The sequence below is a fragment of the Poromitra crassiceps genome (genome assembly GCF_964638095.1).
Source record: "Poromitra crassiceps genome assembly, contig: HAP1_SCAFFOLD_1327, whole genome shotgun sequence".
NCBI lineage: Eukaryota > Metazoa > Chordata > Actinopteri > Beryciformes > Melamphaidae > Poromitra > Poromitra crassiceps.
Window position 1 is genome coordinate 2,091 of NW_028151084.1, and position 20,610 is coordinate 22,700.

Below are 20,610 nucleotides of genomic sequence, written 5' to 3' on the forward strand. Positions count from 1 at the left end.
GCTCTGTGATACTTTGTCTTTTATTGCACAGTGTGTATAAAGAGGTTAATGTGGTGGAGAGGTATGGAGGTGTTCACCTAACTTCAGCTCCGTGTAATGAGTTTTGCATGATCCAATGTCTGCCTGTGTTTAATTATCTGAGATCACAAACCAACACAATCACATACACACTTAACTGTTAGTCATACTGTACACACCTATATTTGTCAAAATGACATTTTGAAAATAGCTATCACATAAATTGGAAACTCCACCAGTTTTTTTATTTTTACAAAATCAGTAGTATATCAGAAAATTACAAACAGTTTTGCAGCCATTCATTTAGTTTGACAGTTATTGAGAGTTGATTTGAGTTAAGTTGTGGACCAGTGATGTCATTTGTGCATGAATGAATGAAGTATTTTATTTGTCCGTTAGGAAAATTGGTTTGTACATGGTTTGTGAATGACATCACTGGTCCACAGCTTCACTCAAATGGACTCTCAATATCTGTCAAACTAAATCAATGCCAGCAAGACTGTTTATAGTTTTCAGATATGTGTGAGATTATGATTGTGCACAAAAAACATTATTGAAAATTGGCGGAGCGTCTTAATAAGAAATCTATTAAACGTGTTCGCCATCAGCCCTGGATAAGAACCCTATACCAGTGGTGGAAATGCAGGGAACGCCTGGGAACAGAGTTCCCAGAGTAAACGTTGAGAGGGAACGGTGAGAACGAGGGGGAACAGCATTCCTCCTCAGGTTCCCCTTAAAAAGTGTCTTTCAATGCAGAGCAGAGCAGTTAAAGGCTTGAATAATGTTCTTACCAAATGATCACAGCAAAACACAGATATCATTTCAAAGTGCAAGTTTAATAATTTCTCTGTTAATCTTAAGAAGTAAATAATCTGTTTCAACATGAGTTTAAACTTAAAATTCCTAAACTTTTTTGGTGTTTCAAAAGAGATCATCTGTAAACACATGTCTGTAAAGGTGACAACTGGAACATATCAACCCCCAATGTTAAAGTTGTTATTTTCTACATTCATGCAAGTGTTATGTACGGTATGTACTTCCTGGAATGAAGAAATATTGTATTCATTCCTGGGAATTTCCTTTATTGATCTTTGCAAACATTCACTTTGATCACTCATTCACTAAAGCCTGGTATAAGACTGTCCAATCAATAAACTAAATATTAACATATCCACACACGCACGCACGCACGCACACGCACACACACGCACACACACACACACACACACACACACACACACACACACACACACACACACAGCTATAATGAAGGGAAGAGTCTTAGAAACAGCAGAAAATATTAGTCACAATAGAAAAACACAACAATAAGAACTATATAGGCCACACAACAGTTTATGTTTTCATATGAATACATGTGTGTTAGGATACTCGCCGTGCAGGAACACCACAGCAATGAGAGCTAAGCAAAGATGGAGAGAGAGAAACACACACACACACACACACAAACACACACACACACACACACACACACACACACACACACACACACACACACACACACACACACACACACAGCTGCTTTAATAAGTCCTGTCTACTTGAGCTTACACAGCTCAACAGTGGCTCCAGTGCTATAACACCCCAGTCCAGGATGGAGAGGCTGAGTGAATGTGGTCTGGACTCTGTGGAGGAGAGTCATGGTTTCAGAGACGTTGTAGAAGGACAGAATACCTGCTCTGTGATCCAGGTACACTCCTACTCTGGAGGACGGACGAACTGAGATGAGAGTTGTGATACTCTTATGTATGAACTGATAACTACTGCTGTAACAGTTATACTCTAATGCCCAAGACTTGTCATTGTATCCAAATCCACTTCCACTCCCTGGAGTCCCTGTTCTGCTAATATCTTTATATGAGACTGCTATTGAAACTTCCCTCCCGCTCCATTCCACCTCCCAGTAACAACGTCCAGTCAGACCCTCTCTACTCAGGACATGATAGTCTATAGTGATATATCTGTCTGGGTGACTAGAATATGACTGTTCTTCCCACATGCGTGTTGCTTTTCTGTTCCCCACAGATAATAACAGCCCTGTGTGTGCTGTGTTTGGATCCAGTGTGATCTGACGTGAATATTGTAAGAAGTCAGCTCTGGTCTTGGGCTCTGGTTGTGGCAATAAAACATCCACTTCAGTCACTGTCAGTGAGATCTTAGGCCATTCCTCTGTCAGAATGTCCTGTAGTTTATCTCTGACCTCTGACACTGCTGCAGTCACATCCTCAAAGTAGTGGAGAGGACGGGTATCGATCCTGGGTGAGTCTGTAGATTGACTGAGACGTGACAGCGAGGGGTAACTGTGGAGGAAGTGGATGTGATCCTCTGTGTGTGAGAGCTGCGCCAGCTCAGCATCTTTCCTCCTCAGCTCAGAGATCTCCTGCTTCAGCTTCTCCTGAAGTTCTTCAGCCCGACTCACTTCCTCTTTCTGCTGAGATCTGATCTGCTGCTTCACCTCAGAGCTTCTCTTCTCAATGAGACGGACCAGCTCAGTGAAGATCTTCTCACTGTCCATCACTGCTTTATCAGCAGAGAGATTCATAGCCTTCACCTCCTGTTGAAGCACCTTCACGCCTTTCTCTCTGCCCTGGAGTCTCTTCTGGATTCTTTGTCGATTCACCCCGAGCTCTTTCTGCCTCTCTGTCCTCTCTGCGGCAGCGGAGACTGTGTCGTGGCCCTTATGTTCATCCACGGAGCAGAGATAACAGATACACTGTTGATCAGTACGGCAGAACATCTTCATCACCTCATCGTGACGAGAACAGATGTTCTCCTGAAGCTTCACGGTGGCTTCCACCAGCCTGTGTTTCTTTAATGGAGCTACATCATAGTGAGGCTGGAGGTGCTGCTCACAGTAAGAGGCCAGACACACCAGACAGGACTTGAGGGCTTTCAGCTTTCTCCCAGTGCAGACATCACAGCCCACATCTTTAGGTCCAGCATAGCAGAGATCAGGAGGAGCAGCTTGGAGTCCGGTCTTCCTCAGGTCCTCCACCAACTCTGCTAACATGGTGTTTTTCCCCAGGACAGGCCTCGGTGTGAAGGTCTGTCTGCACTGGGGGCAGCTGTGGATTTTCTTCTGATCCTCTTCATCCCAGCAGTCTTTAATACAGCTCATGCAGTAGCTGTGCCCACAGGGAACAGTCACCGGATCCTTCAGTAGATCCAGACAGATCGAACAGCAGAATTTTCCTCCGTCCAGCTGAATTCCTTGCTGCGCCATTTCACTTCTCAGTGACATCAGATAGTTTAACTTCCTCTGAACTGAACCAAGCTGGGCTCTGCTCCAAACCAAACCTCTTGTTGTTGTCTTCATGTTCATGTGCTGATCTGCAGTGAATGGGCTGGTCGGCTCTTGCACTTCACAGCATGTTTACACCCATCTTTAAACTGGCAGATCTGTGAAAGGGGAGGAACAGGAAATATGTGGAGAGAATAGAACTGGCTGAGACCGGGCAGAAGAGGGAGGGGTTATGAGGCTTGTGGAAATTAACTATTTAGTATGACAGGAGATAGATTACCATTTAACAAAATGAAAATAATCAGTAGTTGTAGTCGAGTATCTTTGTGTTTCTCCCTTCCTCTTCCTGCTCTGTCTCTCAGTCATGCATGTTATCATTTTCTCTAACTGTCATTATTCTGTCTTTTTCTCTCTCTCTCTCAGGAATAAGATTCTTATCTTTGGCCTGTTTGAGGAAACGGCCCTGGCTGCCTTCCTGTCCTACTGCCCCGGCATGGATGTGGCACTACGGATGTACCCGCTCAAGTACGTGTAGTACCACCACACCTCCTCCGCTTTCTTCTGCCTGTCAGGATTACTTTACTTTACTTTATTGTCATTTAGCAGACGCCTTTATCCAAAGCGACATACAACAAGGTTATATACAGCACACAATAAAACAGATCAACAGACAATAGAAACCAGATGGCAGGATCTGCCAAATTAGAAATGCTGAGTGGAGATGCAGCAAAAAAAACATAAGCAGAAAAAGGCGTGTATGCTCACTCCACGCAGTACATCTGAATGATACTTTAGCTTAGAAGCATATTGATCAGATACATGCGGCCAGATGCTTGGCCTGATAGATGGCTGTGTGACACACCTGAAACGTTGCTGTTGCTCCCATGTAGAAGGTTCCCATCATGAATATTAGATTAGAAGATTACATTACAATATTTCCATATGCATTTTCATCTTCTGATGAAACATGGAATGTGGCAGCATTGGCTGACACTGAAGAACAGTAACATCAGTCTCTAAGGCCATGTTCAGACTAGGAGGCCAAATCGGATTTGTGAACATTAGTGACCTATTACTGATTCTATCCAGATTGGTTTTATGAGTCTGGACGCTCCAAGTCTGATTTGTGTCGCTTGTCCCAAACCACATAGAGGTAGTTTCCAATCTGCTTTCGACTGATGTGACTTGAATGAATGAATGAATTAATGAATGAATGAGCTTTATTTGTCACTGTTTCAAAAACAAGTTTAAGAACAACGAAATTGAAGCAACTTCAGTGTGGACGCGCTGATCACCCAAATCAGATTTGAGAGTGTCTTTTGCAAGGGACGGGGACTTGAAGAGCAGAGAGCAGACATGCAAAACACTGCCAGAAACATTGTATGTTGGCTCATTGGCTCATTGTATCTGGACACACAGATCTGACTTGAACACTTGCCCAATTCAGATTTGTGGCAGTGCGGACACATTCCCAAATCAGATTTGGGAAACCAATCAAGATAATGAGGACTAACGACTTTAGCAGCAAATGGGATTTGCCTGTAATGTGAACATGGCCTAACTAACCCGGCTGGTGGAAACACATCTAATTTACATGTTAACACTGCGTGGAAATCTGATTGACGGTTGAATGACAGAGATGCATTTTCCATCAGATTCCTGTACAGATCTTTTCATTTCTTCATCTCTCTCTCTCTCTCTCTCTCTCTCAGGCCCAGTTGGTGGTTCTGTGCGTTCCCGTACAGTTTCCTCATCTTTGTTTACGATGAGATCCGAAAACTCATCCTGCGCCGGAACCCCGGAGGTAAGTATCCACTTGGACGCGTTTTACTTTGTTCTGGGGTTTAGTTTTTATATAGTGTTAAAAAAATCCTGAACACAAAAATGATGAAAAACGGTCTAACGCCACAATTCAGTACTACATAGTTCACAGTGTTTTCACAGGTTGTCAGCAATGACAACACGTGTAATGTGTTTAGAAACTAATCTCACAATTTGCTTTAGACATAAATCACTTTTTTTTAAATAAGTAACAACTCTCTGTTTCTCTCTTTTTTCCCTCTCCCTTCCCTGTTTCTATCTCTCCCCCTATTCCATCTGCAGGCTGGGTGGAAAGAGAGACATACTATTAAAAGATTATCAAACCATTCTTTACTTCTCACCCTGTCCTCCCCCAATTCATCCTCCCCTCTCCTCTCTCTCTCTCTGTCTCTCTGTGTGTGTCTCTCTCTGTGTCTCTCTCTCTGTGTGTGTGTGTGTCTCTCTCTCTGTCTCTCTCCAATCCATTCTTCCTCTCCGATCAACAAACTCAAAACTGTACAAGAGAACTACGTTTACTTCTCCTCCAACCGGCTCTCCCTTCTTCCCCGATGTCCTCCTCCTCCTCCTCAACCTCTTCCATCTTCATCTCCTTTACAAAACAACAAACGCCACGGCGACGAGAGGACCAACGATTTTCTATCCAAAGACTACAGCACTAGTCTGCCAGTAATACTGTTGTGCCCATGTTGATGACCACACTGTTAGATCTTCCTATATATCTGTACTAATAAATACATGAAGAAGAAGAACAACAACAATAAACTCCAAAAACCTGAAGCACTGTTCCACTCCGTCACTGTTCCCCGACACAGCAGTCCCAACTGTTCCACTCCGTCACTGTTCCCCGACACAGCAGTCCCCACTGTTCCACTCCGTCACTGTTCCCCGACACAGCAGTCCACTCCCCACTGGCGATCTGAGCGGGCCGGTGGTACCACTTTTTTGGTTCTTGTTGTTGTTTTTGTTTGTTTTATGCCACCGAGATCCCGCTCCCCAATCACTGCCATTTATTCGCCATTCCTTTCCTACTTCCTTCCTTCCTTCCTTCCTTCCTTCCTTCTAGGAATGCATGATATTGGGTTTTTTGCCGATATCCGACATTTTCCAACTCTTTCGGGCGAATTGCCGATGCCGATACTTCCCCACCTATTTCAGAGAACATCAAGTCTCTCCTGTAGTGGAATCAACACATTATTATGCCTACTCTTATGGTGATGGCAGATGCCGACATAAACACAATGCTTTTCAAAATGTACACATTCACTGGTGAAAATCAGAAAACCACTTCAACTTAAGCGACATGGCGTCCAGCATTTAGTCAAGCATGGATCATTTGGGCATAATTACAGCGTCATGTCGGCAGGACTGTTCGGTTTGGGCCCGATGTCCATAGTTGATTTTGAAGTCTTTATCGGCCGATACCGACGACGTGCCGACATCCTCGTGCATCCCTACTGCCTTCCTCCCCTCCTCCTCTTCCTCTCTTTCTGCACACTGCCAGTCTCGACACGACTACGAATCAACCCCACTTCCCCCCGAGAAGCACTCACTCACTCACTGAAACAAAAAAAAATCATAATTGATTAATCAATTAATTGCTTAATTAATAATGGTCACCTCCTCTGACCCTCTGACCTTGCTTCCTTCCTTCCTCCTCCTCCTCCCCTCTGTTCTTTTCTGCTCGTGTTGTTGTTTTCTAATAGATGCCTGGCTGGTTTTTTTAAAGCTTTTTTCTGTTTGTTTTTTCTGTTCGGAGTCTGAGAGCTGCTTGTTTTCATTGGGACATGACAAAGCACACCCCCTATCCCTCTCTCTCTCTCTTCTCTCTTCTCTCTCTCTGTCTCTCTCCCCCTCCCCCGTCCCCTCCCTGATGCCTGGCTGTCTCTCCGTCCCTGTTTGTCTGTCTGTTTGTGAGCACCGTGCAAAACCTCCGTCCTCGTAAGCCCCTCCCACCTGCTACTTCCTTTTCTCCCTCCCCTTCCCCCTGCCCCTCCCCCACCCCTCCCCTGTTGGATAAAAATACAATCTTTCTGTGTCCTGGGAAAAAGAGATTTCTCTCCGATTTCATGATTTAAATCTGTGGAAAAATGAAATAAGGCACTGTACCTTAACTTGCCAAACAGCAGCAAAGAAACCAACAAACAAATGAAATAAAATAGAAGGATCTCTCTTTTTTCAGCTTGGTCTCGATTTTGTTTTTGTGTGGAGTTTTGTCAGAAAATGGAAATAAAAACTGTGACCAACTCTTATTTGCAGCCTTAGTGTCAAGTCGTGTGTTCTGTTCTGTGACCTTCTTTGCACTCAGATCCAACATGTCAAATAACCATCAAGTCCGAATTGTGAGAATACAATTCTAGACTTCTGAAACTCAGTATTCTGACTAAACTCATATGTGGTGCGTATGGTTTAGCACAGTTCTCAACCATTCTTATCAACATTCGAGCCACAGACCCCATTTGATGAGATCAGATGTCTCTCGGACCCACATCTGAAAGTGTTTTTATTGATGTCAGATCTGATTTGGACCAGGATCCCATGACTATCTGTATTGTATGTGGAGAGACAACGAAGAACCAATGATCAGAACAGTCATTCTGCTACATTCCATAACTGTGTTAATTTCTTGTCTAAATGAAATAATGGTCAATTCATCCATTTTCTGCGGACCGCCTAGAAGCCCTTCAAGGACCGCTGGTGGTCCCCCTGGAACCCATGTTGAGAAGCACTGGTTTAGTCCACACTGATTTAATGATATTCCTTTACCACAGTTATGTCTCCATGGGCTTTACATGCCAGCACGTCATACACAAGTCAATGGAAGGAGGAGAACTGAGCGAGAGGGTCACAACTTCAACTGAGGTAGAAGAAGAAGAAGAAGAAGAACCATTTTCAACTTGAGTGAAAACTTGACCTGCTGCAGTGAAATAAAATAAAAGCCATTCCGTTTCATGTGGGCCTCGATCCAGATGGTTATGAAGGTTATGTTGCAAAAAAAAATCAAGCCTCTGTGGGACTTCTCCATGTGCTCTCTGACTCTTAAGCGCTGTTTTGACAAGATAAAATAAGAGAAGTTGATTAGATGATCTGTTGGGATAGATCCATCTTTGGTGCAGTTGAATGTTTTCTGTCGTTTTTGGCCGGTGTGTGCGCATGCGCCACGGCGGCCTGTCATCTCCACTCCATACAATTTGCGTGCCCGACCTGGGGCCCATCCTGGTCTGGTCGTCCCACTGGTCACCGCTGTACGGCGCTGTACTCCGCTTTCAAGTTGTTGCCACGGTAAGTGTATGCCACTGCCACTAGTGCATTAATGGCCGTGTGTCCACTGAGTGTGTCCACTGAGCTTCTTTTCCACAGCTCCAGCTTCTTCAATTTTCCAGTTGTTTCCAATGATGACAGAGCGTCAGCGTGTATAGACAGTTTTAATTGGACAACAATAACAACCGTCACAACCCACCTGAATATCCGGTTTACTTCCTGTATAGCCTACATAGCTGAGCGCAGGCTGATATTCGGCTCATATTAAATGTTAACGTTAGGCCGTGTCTCCGACAGACACATTAACAAGGTAGCCTATTTCGGTCTTTATGTCTTGTAGTAGTTAGTAGTAGTTGTTGTTGTTGTTGATAGTTGCCATAACAACCACCCCTGTCGGAAAGACGTGCACACGCTGGGTAGGAAGCGTTGTTGTCCCGGAGGCGATATTTTTTTTCGGATGATGGCGAAGGCTATGCGAAGGCATAACCCGCCCCTCTCTGCCTCTGATTGGCCTAGCGTCAAACTTCCATATAAACACATTCGCTTGGCTATCCTGCATTACATCTCTGTTACAGTCTGTGGTCAGACCGTCAGACTCAGTGGGTCAGACAGACATACAGCAGTTACGCTTGCTAGCCTGCATGAAAGACGCCAGTGTGTTTATGTTTTTAATATAGTCATATCTATGGTTTATAACGCTGCCATCAGAGGCAGAGAGGGCCAGGGGTGGGTTATGCCTTCGCCGTCATCCAAAAAAAATATCGCTTCCGGTAAGCTAGCTAGCTAGCTAATGTTAGCTGCTGGTTGGTTGGCTAACTAGCGAATGTTAGCCGCTAGCTAACGTTAACGCATTAACTAGACAAACACAGACATGCAGAGCTCCAAAAACAGAGCAATTCGTGATTTTGTTACTGTAGTTTCTGCAGAGTAACGTAAGGTGACCAGATTTCTCAAATGAAAATCGGGGACATTTTGTGGTCCGCTAGGGGGGCCCAGGGGGGGCTGTGCCCCCCCGTCTTTTAGAAAATTGTGTACATTTTACAGTAAAATGCATAAATCTGGTGCACTTTGAGAGCAAAAGTAAGAGGCTAGATCTATCAAGAACTTTGTGATTTTGAAACAATTGAAAAAGAAGCAGTTTACAATGGTTACTAGTTATCTGGCACAATTTACCACAAATTAGACAGCCTAGGTAATTCATGGGAAATAGGCTACTGGTGTATTGTGTAGAGTGGCAGGAAGAGAGGGACAACTTCTCTCTTTGACCTCACCAACTGGTGGATAATTTATTTACACAAAACAAAAACATTACAGTAGTGATTTATTACCTCAGTAAACACTTTCCTTGAGTTTAGGGTGTCGCTCACCAGTTTCAAGTATTCAATGGCCACATGACCATATTAACTGCTAATTTAATATTAAATGCTGACAAAATAATTTAAAAAATCATGTTAATAATAAAAGGCAATTTTAATGATTAAAATTGTAATCTAGAGATAAATATGACCTATTGTGTTTAATTTAAACCAGGGGTTATCAAAGTTTTGATGGCTGAAGGCCAATTTAGGGAACAGTAGGCTAATGACTAGATAACAATGATCCATCGCCAATCACGTTAGAAATTGTCATTTTTTTCAATGGAGTTTGGTGTACATAAAAACGTTACTGACTTCTCTGCAAAAACGTTTTGAGTTAGTTAATGCACTTACTTACCAGATAGTTTTACTGTACTTTTAACTATTCAAAACAACTGGGATGGATAACCCGCTGAATGGGGTCCGGTAAACAAGGACGGTAGGAAAAGCAGCAAGCAGACTCCGCCTCTCGTTCGCCACCTCTGGGGCTTCAGTTGCGTGCGGCTGGGTGGAAAACCACGGCACGGGCAGAGGGAGGACATCTACTCTGTGATCTACTCTGTCACACACAGGCAGCACTTTGCACAACGTGCGCACGACAGGCTTTGTGGTGCCGCAAATGCTCTGTTATCGAGTTTCTTGCCAGTATTATTATTTGACTTTGTGGCCAAAATCGGGGACATTTTCGGGGACAGCTCCAGCCGGGGACAGAGCACCGAAATCGGGGACTGTCCCCGAAAATCGGGGACGTCTGGTCACCCTAGAGTAACGTCCATGTTACGGATCTGACGGATAGTGCAGTAACAGTCAGCAGCTATGATAGCACAGCCAGGGGGGGGGGGGGGGTCCATTATCCATATATGGTCCATCCGGTCATGGGGCACGCGATTGGCTGGCTCAGATCTGTTCAAATCTGAGCCAGCCAATCACGTTGTCCTGCGTTGTTTGGTACGTGTATAAAAGGCGACCGCAGATGGGGGTGGGTGGGGGGAACCAGAGGAGAGCAGAGGAGAGAGGAGGAACCAGAGGGGAGAGGAGAGGGGGAACCAGGGGGAGAGGAGGGGAGAGAGGGGGAGAGGAGAGGGGGAACCAGGGGGAGAGGAGAGGAGAGGGGGAGAGAAGAGAGGGGGAGAGGAGGAGGGGAGAGAGGGGGAGAGGAGAGGAGAGGGGGAACCAGGGGGAGAGGAGAGGAGAGGGGGAACCAGGGGGAGAGGAGAGCAGAGGGGGAGAGGGGAGAGGAGAAGAGGAAGGGGGAGAGGGGAGAAGAGGAAGGGGGAGAGGAGGAGGGGAGAGGGGGAGAGGAGGAACCAGAGGGGAGAGGAGAGGGGGAACCAGGGGGAGAGGAGAGGAGAGGGGAGCAGAGGGGGAGAGGAGGGGAGAGAGGGGGAGAGGAGAGGGGGAACCAGGGGGAGAGGAGAGGAGAGGGGGAGAGAAGAGAGGGGAGAGGAGGAGGGGAGAGAGGGGGAGAGGAGAGGGGGAACCAGGGGGAGAGGAGAGGAGAGGGGGAACCAGGGGGAGAGGAGAGCAGAGGGGGAGAGGGGAGAGGAGAAGAGGAAGGGGGAGAGGGGAGAAGAGGAAGGGGGAGAGGGGAGAGGAGGAGGGGAGAGGGGGAGACGAGGAGAGGGGAGAGGAGAGAGGGGGAACCAGAGGGGAGAGGAGAGAGGGGGAACCAGGGGGAGAGGAGGGGAGAGGAGAGAGGGAACCAGGGGGAGAGGAGAGGGGAGCAGAGGGGGAGAGGAGGGGAGAGAGGGGGAGAGGAGAGGGGGAACCAGGGGGAGAGGAGAGGAGAGGAGGAGGGGAGAGAGGGGGAGAGGAGAGGAGAGGGGGAACCAGGGGGAGAGGAGAGGAGAGGAGAGGAGAGGGGGAACCAGGGGGAGAGGAGAGCAGAGGGGGAGAGGGGAGAGGAGAAGAGGAAGGGGGAGAGGAGGAGGGGAGAGGCGGAGACGAGGAGAGGGGAGAGGAGAGAGGGGGAGAGAGGAGAGGAGAGGGGGAGATGAGAGGAGGAGAGCGCCGCCAGCGGTGGGGGGCGCCCCCTGAAGCTTACCCCTTTACCCCCCCCCCATGGGCGGGGTATCCGGGGATATGAGTCAAGCGCGTGCGGGGGAGGGGGGGGGGGCATAGTGGCTGGACCCTTCCAGGGGCACTGCCATCTCTCTGGGCAGCCCTGGTAGTGGAAGCGATCATCTTGCTCTATAATGACCAGAATGGGTGTTGTTCAAACTGAACATTTATTTCTTCAACATGCTGCAGCAGAAAGGGAGATAAACAGCGGACACTATTTTCGTAGTTAAGCTATGAAGTAGCCTACTTCCCCCCGCAGCATCGTGACGTTGAATGAAAGTATAGGCTATAATGGCTTATGGCTCGTTTGAGATGACTTCTGGCTCGCCTGGGAAGCAGTCAGCCAATTAGAGGCAGAGAGGGGCGGGTCATGCCTTCGCCATCATGGGGGAAAAAAAGATTGGGTCCCTGAGCTAGCCTGAGAGGCTAATAAAAGCTACATGTTACAGAGTAAGCTGACTATCAGTACGTTATTGCACGCATAGGCCTATCTTTACATTTAAACGTTTACATAGCAAAAATAGAAATAGAAGTAGGCTATGTCAGTGCTTCCCCTGAATAGCTGAGAAAGTGGACACTGTCAATAGTTCGCACTGTGAAGCTGATACAATTCAGGTGGTGGTAATGCAACATTTAAGGATGCCAACCGCCATAAAACACAGAAGAAGAAGCTGAGAAAAAGGAAGTGCTGTGGGGTTGCAGCTGGTGAAAACCGTCTATAGAGAAAGTTGGAAGTGTTAGAGAAAGTTGTGCACTTGTGCGCCAAGGCAGCGCTGGCGTCCCACAGGCCACAGCTGAGCTAACGTTGTTTTCAATCTGCTTAGCGTTAATTCATTGCATATTGCGGGCGGACCAGCATGTTAACTTGTTAGCTGGTAGCTATCAAGCTAGCTCCAGCTGCTGAGCTAACGTTGTTTTCAATCTGCTTAATTGCATATTGCGGGCGGACCAGCGTTCTTCCAGCATTTCCTTTCTGTCTGCTCCTTGCGCCCGGCTAGCAGGGTGAGTCCAACGGTGCCGCGTCTATGTGCCGACAGGCCGCAGTGCCGACAGGTCGCAATGCCGATAGCCCACAAGCAGAACCAGCTGAGCGAGGCGGCGTGCAGCGTGTCGGTGGAGCTAACCTCTCCCAGCCCCCACGCCAAACCTAACCTCCCCCCATGCCTAAACCTATCCTCTCCCAGACCCTAACCCAAAACCTAACCTCTCCCACCCCCACGCCAAACCTAACCTCCCCCCATGCCATGCCTAAACCTAACCTCCCCCAGACCCTAACCCAAAACCTAACCTCTCCCACCCCCACGCCAAACCTAACCTCCCCCCATGCCATGCCTAAACCTAACCTCCCCCAGACCCTAACCCAAAACCTAACCTCTCCCAGCCCCCACGCCAAACCTAACCTCCCCCCATGCCATGCCTAAACCTAACCTCCCCCAGACCCTAACCCAAAACCTAACCTCTCCCACCCCCACGCCTAAACCTAAGGTCGGCATTGCGGGTGGTCGGCATAGCGGGTGGACTGGACCCCGAGTCGAACATGCCAGAAAACCACAAAATAAACAATTATGCTGATAAGAATAAGATTATATTAGAGATATATGATTCAGTTTCAGTTGTTCTAGCCTCATAGTCTCGTAGCCTATATGGGCGACTGAAGTTTATTTTATTCACCTCTTTTTTAGATAACAGCACGATGTGAGAAAACTGCCTCAGAAATGAGTTTATCCACTTTTTGTCCAGTGACCACTACAGCACTGCTCCACAGAAAATAAAGAGCTGCATGACGTTTATAATTTAACACAAGCCAAGAAATGTTAAACTTCCTTTTTTTAGGCTACATTTTCCCCTCCAGATAACATCCCATTACGCAATCATCCTATGAGAAACATGATATGTGCACGGCACGCTTTACCACACCGGCCATATGCTAGGTTTCGACCTAGCCTTGTTTTCCATTCTACACAGCAGCTCTGCTACAGACAACAAGGTTTAGTCTAACACATTCTACACAGCAGCTATGCTACAGACAACAAGGTTTAGTCTAACACATTCTACACAGCAGCTATGCTACAGACAACAAGGTTTAGTCTAACACATTCTACACAGCAGCTATGCTACAGACAACAAGGTTTAGTCTAACACATTCTACACAGCAGCTATGCTACAGACAACAAGGTTTAGTCTAACACATTCTACACAGCAGCTATGCTACAGACAACAAGGTTTAGTCTAACACATTCTACACAGCAGCTATGCTACAGACAACAAGGTTTAGTCTAACACATTCTACACAGCAGCTATGCTACAGACAACAAGGTTTAGTCTAACACATTCTACACAGCAGCTTTGCTACAGACAACAAGGTTTACTGTCTAACACATTCTACACAGCAGCTATGCTACAGACAACAAGGTTTAGTCTAACACATTCTACACAGCAGCTCTGCTACAGACAACAAGGTTTAGTCTAACACATTCAGTTGGCAGGGTGGCGCTGTAAGCGGGCAAATGAGACGAGTGTTACTTTGTGATGTCACAAAATCACCAAAGTCAAAACGGCTCGTTTGGAGGCACATTCTCCTTCCATGGCTGGTGTGGCTTTATCTGGGGACCAATGTTTTGAGACTTCCATGATGTTTCTATAGCACGCCCACGTCCTTTATAATCAAAGAAGCACGGACATCTTGTTTTACACAAGATGGGACCTTTAAAATATTGTCCTTTTCACCAGTTAATCATTATAGTATTATTATTATATGGAGAACAGTACTATATTCTGTCTCCTCTCTCTACTTTTACATTTCAACTCCAGTTCAAGGAGCTTTATGTGCACGTGTTGCCAAAGCATCAGAGATGGGAAAAGTACTGACATTTTGTACTTGAGTAGAAGTACAGTTACTTGTGTAAAAAACTACTCCGGTAAAAGTAGAAGTACTGATTCAATTATTTTACTCAAGTAAAAGTAAAAAAGTACAGGCTCTGAAATGTACCCAACGAGTAAAAGTAAAAGTATTTTTACCGTATCTTTCTGAATGACTGAACCTCACATCATAGAATATAATTTGAGGATAAAAGATCCCCTACAAATGTTTTACACATCTTAAAACTCTACTTTAAATAGTGTGCTATGGTTTTTCCACACAAAAAAAAACCATTAAAATCATATCTAGTCCTCCCTCATTAATATTTCCATGATATATGAATGTGCAAATAGTTAGACAAGTTTAACTGCTGGATACAAGGTGTCCCTTACAAAGTGCAGAATCACAATACTCGAGACTGATATGATACTGATACCTAATGGATAAGGAACTGAATGTCCACAGGTTGATCACATTCACAAATTCAAGGTTTATTAGACAGAACTGTCTCTGGTGTTAGAACACCACCATATTCCATATTAGCTGAATGTTGACAGTGCACAAACTGAATGTATGTGTTAGAACAACACCATAAGGGGCCATGCGGTTATTTAAAAAAGAACGCTTGGAAAAGCCAGATTATTGGCAACTCTGGAAGCAGCGAGATGAAAATCCTCCTCTCCTGGGAGAAGACTCGAGGTGGGAGGAGTGAAGAGGAGCAGGGCGCTTTTCCTGTTAAACTTTCCTCAGCTTTCAGCGCCCAGAGCGCTGCGCTAAAAAAAACACCACCAGCTTTTAAACGCGATGAAATGCTTCTTGAAAGAGATGCGCGCTAAGCGCGTACTTATAGAGAATGAATTGCAAAAAGAGGAGCGCTAATAAGTGCTGGCTGTCTGCACGGCTCCTAATGTCTGCGTGTGTCTCCCCCCAGAGAAAATCCGTGTTTCTCTTCTTTGTCCAGGCCCCGGAGGAGTGCCAAGTCATACTATTGGCGGAGCTGGAATGAGCTTTTATCAGCAGCGCTGGGAAACTCGTCTATTACTTCTGCTCCGTTCTCCCGTTTCTACTCGTTTTTAAATTACATTCTCGTGCATTTAAACAAAAGTAACGAACCTGTTTTGAAAATGTACACAAGTAAAAGTACAGATACTTGTGTTAAAATGTAACGAGTAAAAGTAAAAAGTCGTCAGAAAATTAAATACTCAAGTAAAGTACAGATACTCGAAAAATCTACTTAAGTACAGTAACGAAGTATTTGTACTTTGTTACTTCCCATCTCTGCAAAGCATACAATATAAGTGAGGTAGAAACTGTGGTGGGAAGTGGGAGGAACACTTGGAACGGAGTTCCCAGAGTAAACGTTGAGGGGGAACTGCGAGAATGAGAGGGGGAACAGCATTCCTCCTCAGGTTCCCCTTAAAAAGTGTCTTTCAATGCAGAGCAGAGCAGTTAAAGGCGTTAATAATGTTCTTACCAAATGATCACAGGAAAACACAGATATAATTTCAAAGTGCAAGTTTAATCATTTCTCTGTTAATCTTAACAAGTAAATAATCTGTTTCAACATGAGTTTAAACTGAAAATTCCTAAACTTTTTTGGTGTTTCAAAAGAGAACATCTGTAAACACGTGTGTCTGTAAAGGTGACAACTGGAACATATCAACCCCCGATGTTAAAGTCGTTATTTTCTACATTCATGCAAGTGTTATGTACTGTATGTACTTCCTGGAATGATTCAGAAGAAATATATTATTCATTCTTTGGGATTTTTAGGCCGGTGCTTGCACTGGCCTATGGGAGCATGTGTGTCCCAATCGCTGCATACACGACTCCTGGCACCCTTTCATCAAGATGGGCTTTTACGTTGAAATTTGTTTTATTTGACGAATGTCCGGTTTCGGACTTCCTGTCTGCCCTGATCTGATCTTGTTCAGCTTGACAGAGTCGCTCACGGCCGAAGAGGGTCCGCGCCCATGTTAACGTTACACGCGACGCAACAAATAAACAAACACACATTTCCCAGTGTCTCTGGACATCAACAGTAGCGGGAGACGTCTCCCCTTCCAGCAAATATACATGAATGTTATGCGTAAGGAACATGAACATCTTACCGCGAGGCAGAGAGCTAAGATAAGTAGCTAACAGCTGAGCTAAGTAGGCTATAACTAGCGTGTTAGCCGATTGGAAAAGCATGTAAACAGCGGTGAGATCTCCTTTATTAAAGTATGCAACCATTTCCAATGAACAAATGGCATGTAGCCTTCAACTTTAAAACAAAACAATGTGCTCCTGCTTACTTCTTACATTCAACTGTGTATGGCAGTAAGTGCAGACTAGGGATGGGCATTTCTAGCAAAAACACTATTCGAAATTCGCTGGCCAAAGTCGACTTTTAATCGAAATTCGGAAATAAAAAATAAAATGTTTTTTTTTTTTTTTTTTTTTTTTTTGTGAGTGAAATGTTGCATTGTCTCCTCTGATTCTAAGTCTAAGGCTTTATTAATTAATAGAAAAAGCTTCTGCTGTGGATTTTTAGCTCAAACAAGCATTGCACCACTGAAGTAAAGAACATGTTACATGACATTGACATTTTCGAAAATAAAAAACAGTTTTGACAATCATGAGTGGTTTATTAAATATTTAGTAGGCTCAGGTCTGAGTGCCAAAGGGGTGCCAAAGTCACCCCCTCTCCCTCTTCATGGGATTTCATCCGCCATTCATTTTTCCATAAACCTTGCTTAAAATGCTTATAAAAATTGTTCTACTTGCTCAAACCAAGCGATTCGACTATACTTAGAATCAGGGGAGACAATGCAACATTTCACAAAAAAAAATAAAAAAAAATAGAATTTCGACTTTCAATAATAAAAGTCGACCTTGATAATACCAACGATTATTCGGAAATTCGATGCCCATCCCTAGTGCAGACAGTGCAACACCAGTGGCATGTAGCCCTCAAGTATTTAAAACAAAAACAATAGTGCTTCTGCTGCTTACTTAGCCTACATTCAACTTTTTATGGCAAGGGTAACACATCCAATCTCGCCAAGCACCTGAAAGACAGGCACCCAGACCTGTTCAAAGTATTTCAAGGTGGGTTAATTCTTTCAAATGGTGTAAAATAACACGTTTAACAACATATCAAACGGACCTTATCCTGTCACATTAGTTTTTGAGATAGCTGGCAATGCATTGTGTAACCAAAAAAACGTTTGGCTAACGTTAACGTGTTTTGTAATGGAATCTTTATGGGACACGGCTAATACCTGGCACAGCGTTAGCTAGCATAGTGTAGCACGTGTGCAATGCAAATGGAATCATTCTGGAACTATGGCTAAGTTTGGCTCTTAGCCGTGTCCCATAATGATTCCATTACAAATATTGCATTGCACACGTGACATGTTATTTTACTAAAAATAATACATTTTACCATCATTTCAAGTAGATACCACCCAAGCAAGAATATTTCAAGTGTTTCAAGTGCTTTACTGAAATATTTGGACCATATAATGATAATACAATTATCTCAACCTTAAAAGGTGCCAAAAAGCCATAAATTCACATCAAAGAACAAAGAAAAACAACTATTATAATTCAAGTTTAAACAGTAAGTGTGCAGCTGCAGCATTTATAAAAATAAAAAATAAATCTTTATCCTGCATCCCTAAACACAAACAGGGAAAAAAGGTGGAAAATCAGATGACGGCTTATATGTGTTCTGTTGATTGTTAAAATGTGTATGGGTATACATGGGTGACGATCCCATGCATCGCCCGTATGCCAGGTTTCGACCTGGCCTTTTTTTTTATTGATCTTTGCAAACATTCACTTTGATCACACATTCAATCGCTAAAGCCTGTATAAGACTGCTCCAATCTTCCCAACACACACACACACACACACACACACACACACACACACAGCTCCATTAAGGCCCATGTAGTGGGACAGAAACAGTCACAATAGAAATACACAACAATAAGAACTATATAGGCCACACAACAGTTTATGTTTTCATATGAATACATGTGTGTTTGGATACTCGCTATCACTGACTGATATAACACAAAGAAAAGAGCGCCACCTAGAGGAAATCAAACATCATCCACAGAAAATTCAACTTGGAAAAAGACATCACAGTCCCGCCCACAATGTTTGACTGACAGGTGATCTGTGGGAAGTGCAGTGCAGAAACACCACAGCAATGAGAGCTAAGCACCAAAGATGGAGAGAAAACACACACACACACACACACACACACACACACACACACACACACACACACACACAGCTGCTTGAATAAGTCCTGTCTACTTGAGCTTACACAGCTCAGCAGTGTCTCCAGTGCCAGAACACTCCAGTCCAGGATGGAGAGGCTGAGTGAATGTGGTCTGGACTCTGTGGAGGAGAGTCATGGTTTCAGAGACGTTGTAGAAGGACAGAATACCTGCTCTGTGATCCAGGTACACGCCTACTCTAGAGGACAGAGGGCCTGAGATGAGAGTTGTGATACTCTTATGTATGAACTCACAACTACTGCTGTCATACTCTAATGACCAAGACTTGTCATTGTTTCCAAATCCACTTTCATGTCCTGTTCTGCTAATATCTTTATATGAGACTGCTATTGAAACACCCCCCCCGCTCCACTTCACCTCCCAGTAACAACGTCCAGTCAGACCCTCTCTACTCAGGACCTGACAGCAGTCAGTGAATCTGTCTGGGTGACTAGAATATGACTGTTCTTCACTCATGTGTGTTGCTTTTCTGTTCCCCTCAGATAATAACAGCAGTGTGTGTGCTGTGTTTGGATCCAGTGTGATCTGATGTGAATATTGTAAGAAGTCAGCTCTGGTCTTGGGCTCTGGTTGTGACAGTAAAACATCCACTTCAGTCACTGTCAGTGAGATCTTAGGCCATTCCTCTGTCAGAATGTCCTGTAGTTTATCTCTGACCTCTGACACAGCTGCAGTCACATCCTCAAAGTAGTGCAGAGGACGGGTATCGATCCTGGGTGAGTCTGTAGATTGACTGAGACGTGACAGCGAGGAGTAACTGTGGAGGAAGTGGATGTGATCCTCTGTGTGTGAGAGCTGCTCCAGCTCAGTGTGTTTCCTCCTCAGTTCAGAGATCTCCTGCTTCAGCTTCTCCTGAAGTTCTTCAGCCCGACTCACTTCCTCTTTCTGCTGGGATCTGATCTGGTGCTTCACCTCAGAGCTTCTCTTCTCAATGAGACGGACCAGCTCAATGAAGATCTTCTCACTGTCCATCACTGCTTTATCAGCAGAGATATTCATAGCCTTCCGGTTCTGTTGAAGCACCTTCACGTCTTTCTCTCTGCCCTGGAGTCTCTTCTGGATCTTTTGCCGATTCACCCCGAGCTCTTTCTGCCTCCCGGCCCTTTCTGCGGCAGCTGAGACTGTGTCGTGTCCCTTATGTTCGTCCACAGAGCAGAGATAACAGATACACTGCTGATCAGTACGGCAGAACATCTTCATCACCTCATCGTGACGAGAGCAGATGTTCTCCTGAAGCTTCATGGTGGCTTCCACCAGCCTGTGTTTCTTTAATGGAGCTACATCATAGTGAGGCTGGAGGTGCTGCTCACAGTAAGAGGCCAGACACACCAGACAGGACTTGAGGGCTTTCAGCTTTCTCCCAGTGCAGAAATCACAGACCACATCTCCAGGTCCAGCATAGCAGTGATCAGGAGGAGCAGCTTGGAGTCCGGTCTTCCTCAGGTCCTCCACCAACTCTGCTAACATGGTGTTTTTCACCAGGACAGGCCTCGGTGTGAAGGTCTGTCTGCACTGGGGACAGCTGTGGATTTTCTTCTGATCCTCTTCATCCCAGCAGTCTTTAATACAGCTCATGCAGTAGCTGTGCCCACAGGGAATAGTCACCGGATCCTTCAGTAGATCCAGACAGATCGAACAGCAGAGTTTTTCCCCGTCCAGCTGAATTCCTTGCTGCGCCAT

General features: G+C 45.1%; 1 protein-coding gene across 1 annotated transcript; it reads right to left on the reverse strand.

The window, feature by feature from the left end:
• Positions 1-930: 930 nt before the first annotated feature.
• On the reverse strand, positions 931-20,610 carry LOC310771825 (uncharacterized protein; the record flags this gene model as incomplete). The annotated part of the gene is made up of 2 exons (XM_083664340.1): positions 931-3,366; positions 18,945-20,610. 2 exons carry the CDS (start codon positions 20,608-20,610, stop codon positions 1,574-1,576), a joined length of 3,459 nt encoding a protein of 1,152 aa, XP_083520466.1. The 3' UTR covers positions 931-1,573.